This window comes from Bactrocera latifrons, unplaced genomic scaffold (assembly GCF_001853355.1).
Source record: "Bactrocera latifrons isolate USDA-ARS-PBARC rearing strain unplaced genomic scaffold, ASM185335v1 scaffold_12, whole genome shotgun sequence".
NCBI classification, from domain to species: Eukaryota; Metazoa; Arthropoda; class Insecta; order Diptera; family Tephritidae; genus Bactrocera; species Bactrocera latifrons.
Genome location: NW_017534630.1, coordinates 180804 through 193049, shown reverse-complemented (window position 1 = coordinate 193049; position 12246 = coordinate 180804). Strand labels below are relative to the sequence as shown.

The following is a 12246-nucleotide window of genomic DNA, read 5'->3' as shown; positions in this document are numbered from 1 at the left end:
ACGGCTCTGGCTTACTTGCTCTGGTGTTCCCAGTGACAAATTTTTGTGGCGTTTCCTGAACGCCAACTGCCAATCCTTACTCGCATGTTGATTATCGTTCCATGGATCCGGATACGACGCGCCAACTTTCCGAGCAAATTCATACGCGAGCTTACGTTGATGTCGCTGGCTTGGAGAATGTAGCTTATCAGCGCCTTCTCTGGTTCGATGTTGAAGATCTGAAATAAACAAAAAAAAATTATTCATTATTCGATGGAAGAAAAAGAAAGAAACCAGCAGAACTCACTGTTTTTGTGCCCATCGTCGTGCTTTCAGCCAGCAAATTCTTCATTACATCGGCATTGGTAGTAGTAACGTCGATGCTCGCACCATCAAATGCTGCAATATAACGCATCAGGTTGGTCCTCGGAATTTTGTGTGCCGTCGCAGATTGTCGAACGCTGTTGTGATGTATTTTCACCGACTTGATCGCCTCCAAAATGTTRTCGAAATCAACAATTTTCTCTTGTTTGGGWTAGTACCSCGGCATAATGACTAAAAAAAATTTTTCGGAGCACGAAACTATCAGGAAATGTTGAAAAACTATTGTGTTGTTGAAATTCTGCACGAAAAATCACTTATACACGTCAAATATATGAAGTTAGCATGTCAAATGTAAAAACTATGTGGCCCGACATTCCCCGTAATAAGTGCCCCGAGATTCCCCAAACGCTCATATTTGCAAAATGGCGGTGGATAATGAACACAATGTAAATTCGTACAAAATTTCTTTTGTGTGTCGAAGGCTAAAGGCTCAACTAATATTATAAACATATTTACCTGGATGAATTTATTGGAAAATGTGAAAAAAAATCAACTGTACACAGAGTTGAAAAAAAAACTTTCGGAGTGTCGAATTTCTTTTTGTTGTCGCAGAGAGGTTATAACACGTGTTCACAGCTCGAGTGCTATATAGAAACTGAGCTTAGTATGAGACGAGCCGATGACAGTTGGTTGCAGCTGTCAACCTATACTAGGGAAAAAAATATCGAGCTGGCCCGGGATTCCCCATGTGCCCAACATTCCCCACCTTCCCCTACTATATAATTTACAGACCCTACTACGCTTCCTTCTGTATGTTCAATTTCATGGCAAACAGAAACGATCAAATGTATAACGTTATTGTATGGTGGACAGGCGTATGGAAATCCACTTACCGGAAGCCAATGGAAACGGTTCAGCTGCGCTGTCATAATGGAAGCTTTAAGAACAACTCCAACGATGGCTCTTGAACTGGTTCCAAACTTACCACCTATAAACCTCTGAAAACTGCGCAGCAAAATAGGCTGGACCACTACTGGCTAGAGGAGAAAGCGCGGTAGGTACATGATCCCACTTTTCAATTGAGAAAGAAGGTTCAAAGTAAACATAGAAAAATATGCCTAGTATAAAGGTATGTTATCTACGCGCAACTTAACTTCTATACGGATGGCTCGAAAATGGGCGATGGAGTTCGTGCGGAAATATATTATCAGTACACAAAATTCCTATTGGCACTCGATAGAAGAGAATGTAGGAACACGATGGCAATACCAACTAGTCAATGTCTGGTGGCGACACACGCCCGAAAGGTGGGGCTGACAGATCGAGAAGACTGCAGGAAATGTCTAGAGCAACGCACCAGGGAAACAATAGAGCGTCTCTTGTGCACTTATCCCGCATCGACAAGAATACGCTGTAAGCATCTGGGATCCCCACAGTATGATACACTGGAGGAAGTCTGTTAAAATTCGCGTCAAGAGTAGGCATCCTAAACGATGACTATTCTGACTCTTTGTCTTAGCAACTAAACTCCATCTGGTATGGCCTACCAGATAAACCTATCGCCATAATAGGTGATTCATTTTGAAAAATGTTCAATTCGCTTGATCCAATAGCCGATCTTCAGGAAAATCTCCGAGAAAAAATATCTTGCGGAAAGGTGCAGAGTAACTTAAAAAGTCTAAAGTCTTCGCAAATATGGTATATCAGAAATCAGGTTTGAAACTCCACTACTGGTAGTAGTGTACAGCCGTTCTTATTTTATAAATGCTTTAACTAGCCGAATTAATATATACATAGTGATGTTCTACTCTTGCTTATTCATTCTATTAATTCCTAGATTTAATATTACTTTAAATATTTTACACTCTGTTTGAGTTTTTAATTTCAGAGTACTCAGTTCAGAGATTTATTGGAAAGCAAACCGTCTTTTTTGAGAGGAGCTGCCAGAGATCAGCTGTGGTTCCTCTCCAAATAAATATTTTTACAAATACTAAGTTTTAAAATCGGTTAAAAGATACCATAATATGTGTACATTTTTGGATCAATAATGAGACAACTATTTTTTTTTACCAATTGTATTGATTTTGAGTTTATTTTTGGAGTTTAATTCCAGATTTTCTAGTATTATAATTATGTTTTTCTTGTATATATGTCTATAATAGTTTTCAAATTCTTTCATTTTCTATAATTAAATATATATGTAATGTTTTCTTATATCTCAATTCGTAAAAATTAAATTATTGCATATTAAAAAAATAACAACTACACTGCTAACATCATTTAATATAACAACTTAAGGATAAGTGCGCGCTTAAAGTAAGACGAAATTTACAAAACTCAACTAAAATACATTGGCCGATTGAGAAATAAATTCATATAAAACAACTTGGTCAAAACAAAGTGCTCAAAAAACGCTGAAGTGGATAATCTAATTCGATAACAAAATGCACAACTCATTGTAGCGAATCGAGCTGACAACAGTGATTATATGCAGCGATTTGATAAGATAAACCTAGCGACGATCGAATTTATATATACAAGTGATTTAAGTGCATTGATGTCGCATTTTTTACGATTACACAACGCGGAGACAGTAAAGACGTCACTTCGGTGTTGTAACCAACTGGCACTTTGCGAATAAGCAAATCAATCAATAATTTAATTTAAACAAAAAATAATCTAACTGTGCACTCAGCGCTCTAAAGTGATGTAATTCGACTTTATTTTGCATTTAATCAGAGAAAAGTAAAATTCTATATTGTACACTGTTTCTAACACTAATAACGGCACTTGATGCATTCGCTCGCACATCACGACCAGCACTCCTTATCGCCAATTGTTCAAATTGCTCAACGAATTACTACAAATTACACACCTGCTCACAAAATACTGTAAACAAAATTTAGTGAAAAATTTCTAAGTCATTATTTAATTAAAATTAATTTATAGATTTTTTTCTTCTTGTATTTAGCTAATTTTGTTTTTCATTAAAAAATATAATATCGTTAATAGTTGCATGTTTGTTTATGACCTATGTTTTCCCGATTTCCTTGCGCTGTCAATGGAAGCACATTTGTGACTTAATTCTGTGTACAGTTATATTTATATTGTACAAAATTAACACGTTTTTCGAACGGTGTAGCGCAACCGAAGCACTTTCTAACATTCGTGACTGATCTACTTACATATGTACAGGTTAGTAAGAGCCTTATGTTGTCCAGGCTCTTACATACACACACACACACCTTTTGTCAGATAAAATACTTAGTGTCTATGATACTTAGATGTACGACTTAATAATCTACTGATATAAATAACATTATCGCAGGACGCAAGTGCAACGCAAGTATTGCAAACAATAACAACAATATTCAGCGTTATCCGCACTACAGGAATCATTCTTAAGAGTCTTAACATAAACCCTAATATACACATACAAGTATCTATATATACATAAGATATATGCGTACTATCAACTAGGAGGTCTTCTGTGTGCTTAATGAACTACAACTACAAATAAAGGACCAACTAGTCCACACGGCTATGTTGGTCTATTGCGTGCCGTTCTCTGTAATTGTTATCTTTTTCTTATCACCATTCAGTAGTAACGCGGGCGATTCGGCGTCCACCACGTTCAAGCGCTTGGCTAATGTCTCTTCGGGTGAATTCCAACTTTGCACTTCGGTCTTGCCAAATATGACGAAGAGTAAATTGCCGACAAAGTAAAAACCAGCAGCGATGAAAAACACAATACGCCATTCGACCACATTTTTCTGCAAGAGTGTCATCAAAATAGTTTGGGTTAATAGAATGTCAAAGCGCTATAATTGATAAGTCAAACTTACCACATCGGTGACGACCAGGCCGACAGCCAGCGGCGCCAAGGCGCTCATCACATTCGCGGAGCCATTGGTGATGCCCATCAGCGTACCCGCATAGTTTGGCGACAGATCGATATGGTTCACCTGGAAACCCAGATACGTAGCGCCACTGATGCCCACGGTGAGTGTAAGCAAGATCACAGCCAGTAATGAATGTTCCTTTGTGACATAGCCGAGCCCAATGAGTGAGATCATTGGTATCCAATGACCGATGGAGTTGAAGAATTTGCGACTGAATGCCAACGATACATTTTCGCGACGTGCCAACACCTTTGATAGGTAGATGAAGGCGAAACTGAGCAAAAGCATGACGGTATATGGTAGAGACGATAGCAGAGCGCTATTTTTCATATCCACATCCAATATGTTCTTCATGTAGTTGGGAATTTGTGTGAGCAGCGTCCAGAAACCCCACATATGCGTGCAGTGTACGATGATCAGCGACAAAAATGGTGGTGAAGTGAAAATCTTGCTCCACGGCGTCGGCGCTACTGTGATTGGTGTCGAATCAACTTGTCCCAAGGAATTTTCAATGAATTTACGCTCCTCCAATGAGATGGTTTTATGTTCAGCCGGTGTACTAGCCGAAAAAATTAACCAACACACACCCCAAAGTATACCCAAACCGCCGGAGATGTAGAAAATACCGGGCCAACCGAGTGGTGATTCAGCGATGATACCGCTTATAGCCAATATAACAACAGTGCCGAATTGTGAGCCGGAATAACAGAAAGTACTCAGTGCGCCTCGTTCTTCGACGGGTGACCATTTCGCTAACATGGCGTGCGTAGCTGGATGCACGGAACCTTGCAACAGCCCTTGAATGACACGCAACGCAAACAACAACTGCCAACCGCCAAATTCAACAGCTAATGGTGTGAGTAGCGTCAACACGGAACACAACGTAATGCCAATTAACAGTAATGTTTTCGCGCCGTATTTCTGGGCAATGTGGCCACCGGGTATTTGCGTAACGATGTAGCCCCAGAAAAAGCTGCTCAATACATAGGACTTGGTGCCTTCACTCCAATCGTATACCTGCAAGCAGAGAAAATTCTACGTTTAGCTGACTTTGCTTTTAATTATATGGAGCAAATGAGAAAGGTTTGGTAAATGTGATTCTCAATTCTAGGTTTTCTATGCATCGCGGGTTTTTGAACTATATATGCGAAGTGTGTTTGAAAATATTTGTTTTCTGAAGTTTTTTTTTTGAAGAAATACAAATTTCTTGAAGGAATATAAAACAATTCCTGAGGTATCGAGGTCATTCCAGTTATTTTATTAAATAAAATGAAAGTGACCAGTGTTGCTTAACTACAGATTTCAACAGAAAACTGAAAGCATAGAACATAGAAAGGTCCCGAATACCCTTAAGAAGATCCCTAAGATCAACAATCTCGCACTAATCTCATTTACCCAACCGAACTCTTACAATTAATTGCATTCTACACTCACCGTAAGATTGCTGTTCGTGGAATTCCGATCCGTCATCGCCACAATGCCCACGCTGAGATTGACGCGTAACGCATAACAAATCGATAGGCAACAAAAACAAAGGAAACATTGTATGTGTCTCGTACCGATGATCGGTGCTGTAAATAGAAAGAAGAAGAACAAGATGAAGAATTAATTTGCTGAACAAAAATATTGTTTGTATACTAATGGTAAATAACTGTATGAAAAGAATGGCTTTTAGCGATAAGCGTAAGGTCATAATAATATGTATAAATAGCATATAAAGTGAGGAGATCTTTGAATGTGTCGCCATGAGCTCGCCCAAAGCCGAACGTAAGTCTAAAAGGCTTGAACCTTAAAAACTCATAACAATGCTGACGGGTTGGTGATAAGCGAAAGTGTGGGCTATAAGCTGATTAGCGGATATTATTGTTCTATTTGTAAAGATCGTTTTGCTTTATGATCAATTCACTGGCTCACAGAATTAAAATTCACTTTAGATTCTTTTTATACTCAGAACAGGGTATATTAAGTTTGCCACGAGAACTAGTCCCTCAGTTTTTGAGATATCGAACTAAAATTTTGCACATATTCTTTTCTCTATAAGATGGTCTTTATTTGTCGAAAACGTCGATATTGCATCTCTATAGCATATACCAGCCATACAAACAATCGTTGAAAATTAAGTTCTTGCATGGAAAACTCTTTCCTTTTGGCAGATATCTGCACAGAGTTCAGTGTGCATGATTGACTAAGACAACTCTACAAACGCCGAAGAAATTTTGCAGATCGAACCACTATACCATATAGCTGCCTTACAAACTGATCAATCAAAATCTAGTTCTTGTACAGCAACCGTGTGRGAAGGGTTACCAACCAACCAAAGTTAGCGATTTTTCTTGTGGCTTAATGCACTTTCAGCATTTTGTTTGAATATTCTCACTGTAAAATGTCTATGTAATTTTTTCCACCTGCAATACTTGCTTACTTTTGAACATCATTTTAACACCAGTGAAGTATGCACTACCACTAAATACACATGTACAATTTGTCTGGATCGATCGAGTGTATATATTTTGTATAGCCGAAATATCGTCGCGCTGGCTGTGTGCACAAAATGCTACTGACTAGACAGTCAAATGTTGTCCGGCGTTTAAAGGAAAGTTTTGACTTTCATCTAGCACACATACATACRTACATATATAACAATATATATTCAAACAAAATGTCTATAAAACCTATGCAAACATATCTATGTCCAAGTCGACACGTAAGTACATATGTTTGTGTGTAGGTGCGCGCACTCACTCCAGTGCCTCTTACTCTGGTAAATGACACTTACGAGCGCACTTGAGACACATATTTATATAACATGTTCGCTTGTCTGTGCACTTGTAAATTCATAAGTATATATGACTACACATACATGTGTACATGTGCATCCTGCCTCTTGTTGCAGCCATTACTCAAGCCTACTTATTTACGAGTGATTAGTGAGCAGCTTCTTTTAGCGATAAATATATTTGCGTTAGATAAGTATTTTACTGTTAAATCACATACGCTCGTCTATAAACCCCTGTGTATGTGTGTGTGTGTGTGTGTGTGGGTACCTAAAGTGATCGGCTAAGATGGACAGCCTGTCTTAATGGCACGCAGCGAGCAGGTTAAACAGTCAGTTTGGTAAATATGTGTGTGTAAACCGCTAAAATTATGTTTGCATAAACTGCTTGAGAGTAAGAACGTGAGAAGTCTAGCATTTGGATATGATTATGACTCAAACTTGAAAGCACTGTTAACTTGTGTGATAACAATCTGATCACAGACGGTAAATTCATTGAAACTCAAGTGCAGTCCTTCATTGAAAGATTTTTTGTTGTTTAATACGCTGACAATCGCTAACTAGTCCTTAACTAGTAATAAAGTAATCAGTTGGGATATGAGTTTATTTTTCTGTATATACCCGAACTAATTCCACAGTTTTTGAGCTATTGATCTGAAAATTTGCCACCTCCTTTTCGCCCCAAAACGCTACTAATACGTCGCAATCGCCGATAGTGAATCACCCTAACATATATGTATGTATGTAGCTGTCATACAAAAACGAGATAAGGGCCTTTTCTATCCTTTTGTGTTATAAGAAATACACCAGTGAAAGATATTATTGTTTTGTTGTGCCGGAAGTTACCTATTTTCTTGTTACCTTTACCATTATTTACTCTGTGACTAGTTAGTATGGACCAAAACTTAGCATGAGTGAATAGTACAAATCTACCGTTGTCGAGATTACCACATAAACTCACTTAAGCATTTTTGTCAGTCATTTACTAAAACATACATTTTTTCTGAGGTAATTATTATACCATCGTAGAAAATGTATATACCTCACTTCCATGTCGTCACGGAAATATTTTGCTCTCGCAGCCAAATATTTTGAAATTCGTAAAGGCATGATTTTCTACTATTTACCAAACATGACTGTTTTGACTTATTCTTTTTTTTAGCGCCGTTTTTATTTTTGCCATGACAGCTCGTCATGTCCTTTACGTGACAGTTCGCTTACAGCTAGAGAGCGGAGTTGAACGTCAACTGATAAATATCGCACGTCTGCTATGATAATGTCAAAAAAGAGTTTTATGGTTTTGATATGCGGTATTACATTTTAGTGACTTTATTTAAATTTAATTCTTATTTTTAATATTTCAAATATTTGCGTACGCTTAAGTGTTATTCAAATGGCTGCAACTGTCACTGCAGATGCTGGAAACGTGAGCATTGCGGTATTTTCTGTCATGTTGTGATGCTATTATTTAGATTAAAAAGGCATTTGAGAGGCATTTTGCCACTTTTAGTTATTTTCCGTGCACACAAATTTATGTTCTGATTCCCAGAACTTTATCTCGGGGTCATAGGTTTTTATCGATAATTATTCCTATCAAATAACGCTTGTTGAATAGTCAAGTCAATGTAGTTTCATTAAGTTTTAAGTTGTCTGAAATTTATAGATACTATAAAAGTAGTGGTAGAACCCCCAGAGGTGATGTAGAGACCAATACCCAGAGTATACTGAAATTATGGAGGGAATAATTCTCCACCCTACTGAATGGCAGTGAAAGCATACCACCAGAATACCACCTTTCAGAAGATGGTGAACTCAGTATCCCAATCGATGACGATGGAGCGGACGTTCCATTGCCCGACCTTGAAGGGGTTCCAATAGCAATTACTGAAAGCAATTTAGCGGCGCAGGCCTATGGATTGCCTGATGAATCGTTGGTACGAGTTTTCCAGAGAAAGGTTCTGTGTGGAAATTGGCGCGTGAAAAGAAATAACTACTGATGCGCTGTTTCAAACTCGGTTACGGATATAACCGTGTAAGTCATTACCAATAAAGAATATACGTCAAAGTTGTCAAAAGCGTGCGAACCCAATGTCTTACAGCATAGACATTAAAAATGAAGGCTTCGTCATAACAATTTTTATTAAATATTTAAAATATTTTATGTCTAGCCGTCAACATTTTTGTGCATCTAATCTAAAATAAATTAGAATCTAAAATTATACCTCCAGTATATTTGCTTGCCTACAAGACTGACATCCCCTCAAAAAATCCAATTTAATTCTGAAGATGCAGTATTTATGTATATATGTATTTGCTTGTTTATTTTTCTAAGAAAGCTAATATTTTCTGTTTATTAGTTGTGGCTGTTAGTCTTTAGGTGAGTCACTTTAGAAATGTTTGCCAAGCATATTAAAAAAAAATAATAATATTTGCAAAGTGCAGTGAGGGCAACGTTTGTTGCAGTGGCGCCTAAAGGAACATTGATTTTGGAGATAAAATTTAAGCAAAAGAAAAGGAGTTTTGATAGCAAAAATACCGTATCGGTGTATTTATAATATTTTTTGAGCTGATAATATGTATATTTATATCTGATGTTGTTTAAAGGTACTATTAAATATTTTCATAGCTAACTTAATACTTAGATATATTATTTAAAGATTATATTTTGTTACTCGTTTAGGTTCAGAACTTCGGTAAATGGAAATAATGCTTATTTAACAATTGATCTAAATGTAGCAACGTTTGATTTGCTTTTGGTTTAATGATATTTCTTGTTGCCTACTTTAAGGGTGATAAGCAAAATATGACAAATAAGTGTCAGCTTGTTTATAACAGCAGACTTCCTATTACAAGTGAAATATTTACAGTATCTAGCGCTTTTTGTCAGACTGACATATGGGAAATTGATCGACATACACACAGTAGGTGGCCAAAAAATAGTAAGACTTTTTAATTTAAATTTCACGCGAACATCTGCGCCAAAAGTCAGATCAAAATAATGAAATTAGTACGCTTGTCTTTCGGAAGTTCGTAAAGAGATTTCTACGATTTTTACGATTAGTGATATTATTCAACAAAGAAATTGCCGAAATATTCAGAATGTAGAAAAAGGCCTAATGTGATAATTGTCTGTCGCGAACAAGTGTTTTTGGTTGATACAAATTATTCAAGTAGGGTCGAAAACGCGTTGACTACCACGTTCAGGACAGCCGTGAACATCAACTGATGTGATCATCATGACCTCAACAAAATAAAGAAATTGTTGCTTGAGAATCGATAATTAACAGTCAGAGATCTTACGTGAAACTTTGGAATATCAGAAGGATCAGTGAAAACCAGTTTGAAAGATCATTTGGGCCAAAGACAAGTGAAAGCGCAATTGCTTCCAAAATCATTCGATTTTTTGAATAATTAATAAATTGAATTTGAATAAATCTTTCCGACTACCAAGATGCCATGAAACATGTTATGATATTACTGGTGATAAGTCTTGAATCTATGCTTACAACACGGAAACAGATGAACAGTCGGACGAATATCGTGGCAAAGGTGAGCGAAGGCGAAAAAACACATGAAAGTAAGTGAAAAATCAGGGTTATGTTGACAGTTTTATATATATCGAACTGAAATTTTGCAGCCGTTTTTTTTTTCTTCTGCTGCTAATTTGTTGGAATCGCCGACATCAGATAAGTATAGCATATAGTTGCCATACCAATTGAACTTTTTTTTTGTGAAGTGAAATGCAGTAATTTCCGAACTTTGACTCCAAGGCCATTCACTGCAGTTGTTTTTATATTTCAAGGTAAATTTTGTCACTTTGCAACCGTTTTAATGACATAATACTTTCTTGCATGCAATTGAAGGTTTATTGTGCCACACCTGCAGTGGTAACACCTGCTTCAAGCAGCTGATCCCCATATTAAGTGTTAGAATATGCCAAAAAACGCATTATAAGTTTGTTTACAGCTTGACAAAAGCATCCACACCCACGAGAACGGTAACCAGCACATACGCCAACACTTATACGTAATTACTTATGTAAATTGGCAGATTCTTTTTAAGAACAACCCCATGCAATGAGTTTTAATTTGCATTTAGGGTGTTTCCAGATGACATTAAGAAAAACTTTTTATAAAACACTTTTTTGTTGTGCGCGAAATTTCATTGAAATTCTTTCATTCTTTTGGCATTAAAGCAGCTATGCATTGAAGCGGTCGAAACACACCCACATACAAACACACACAAACGCGTTGAAGTGTGACAAAAATAACACAACGGAAATATATAAATTAGTGCATACATTTGCATACATACATACATATGCACATGCAGCAAGCGCTAAGTCACACACAACCGTCAGCGCATGCTTCAATCAAAATTGCCGAAATTGCTTTAATATTGAATTGGCAATTAAAGGCTGAATGAATGTGCAAAGCGCTGCACCATATTTAGCGCCAGCGTAGCGCTCCCCCTTCCGCTCAACAAAATGCGTCAGTGCGCGTTGTTGCTTCCTCACGCGGCCAGCGGTCAATTAACGATGTGTAATGTGCTCGTAAGTGATTTGGAATTTTTTCCTATGGCGCGAAATCGTACTACTACAACAACAGTGACAACAATGGCCACCACAAAGCGTACAAGTTGACCATAATTTTATTGTAATGATCGTAATCTGTATGCCATATCAATTTATAATGGTAAATTATGCTTTGCTTTTGTTTATAATTAGCAACACTTGACGTTTGCAGTTGCTTCTGTTCTTGTTCTGCTTCGCACACCATTAATTTACAAATTTCTCACTGCGTCAGCAAGCACAATGCCACAGGCACACATTACAAAGCCATAAAGCCATACCAAAGTTAGCTGCGTAACAATGTCGCTCGCATGTTGGTATGCGCTTTGGCGTTTGGCTATTTTTAGCTGCGGCCCATAAGTGGAAAAGCACCATTCTATACTTGGCTTCTAGCTAACCACACCGCAAGGGAATCCTCCACGGCTGCTTGTTGTTTCGGCTTTTTAAGCGCTGACTCTGCGCTTTTTTGTTTTCATTTGTTGTTACCTTTTGCTGTTTCCTCTTTTTTCTTCACAAGAATTGCGTGAAACTTGTTTACGAAGTGCATAAATGCAACAAAGTAGCGAAGAGGCTCAGAAAAGAGTAAAATAGTTGCAGTATTGCGTTGGCAAATGCAACGCAGTACTTTTATAAGTAAGTTAAAGTGAATAAATATGATAGTAAAAAAAAAGTAATAAACAGTTGAAAAAAATTGCCTT

At 37.3% G+C, this 12246-nt stretch overlaps 2 protein-coding genes across 3 annotated transcripts in view; both read right to left on the bottom strand.

The window, feature by feature from the left end:
• Positions 1-11: 11 nt before the first annotated feature.
• Positions 12-529, bottom strand: LOC108978204. Its single transcript, XM_018948360.1, has 2 exons — positions 287-529; positions 12-218 (listed from the first exon to the last, which is right to left on the bottom strand). Exons 1-2 carry the CDS (start codon positions 527-529, stop codon positions 12-14), a joined length of 450 nt encoding a protein of 149 aa, XP_018803905.1.
• A 2474-nt stretch (positions 530-3003) lies between these two features.
• LOC108978315 (putative inorganic phosphate cotransporter) overlaps positions 3004-12246 on the bottom strand; it is a 28737-nt gene continuing 19494 nt past the window's right edge. The window contains exons 1-4 of one of the 2 annotated variants that reach the window (XM_018948531.1): positions 6628-6771; positions 5640-5776; positions 4149-5222; positions 3004-4076 (exon numbers count right to left, since the gene is read on the bottom strand). In XM_018948531.1, coding sequence (XP_018804076.1) covers positions 3855-4076; positions 4149-5222; positions 5640-5776; positions 6628-6640 — 1446 coding nt within the window. In that variant the 5' untranslated portion in view covers positions 6641-6771 and the 3' untranslated portion in view covers positions 3004-3854. Of the gene's footprint in view, positions 4077-4148; positions 5223-5639; positions 5777-6627; positions 6772-12246 lie in introns of those variants that run through there. The other variant, XM_018948530.1, reaches the window with a different exon arrangement.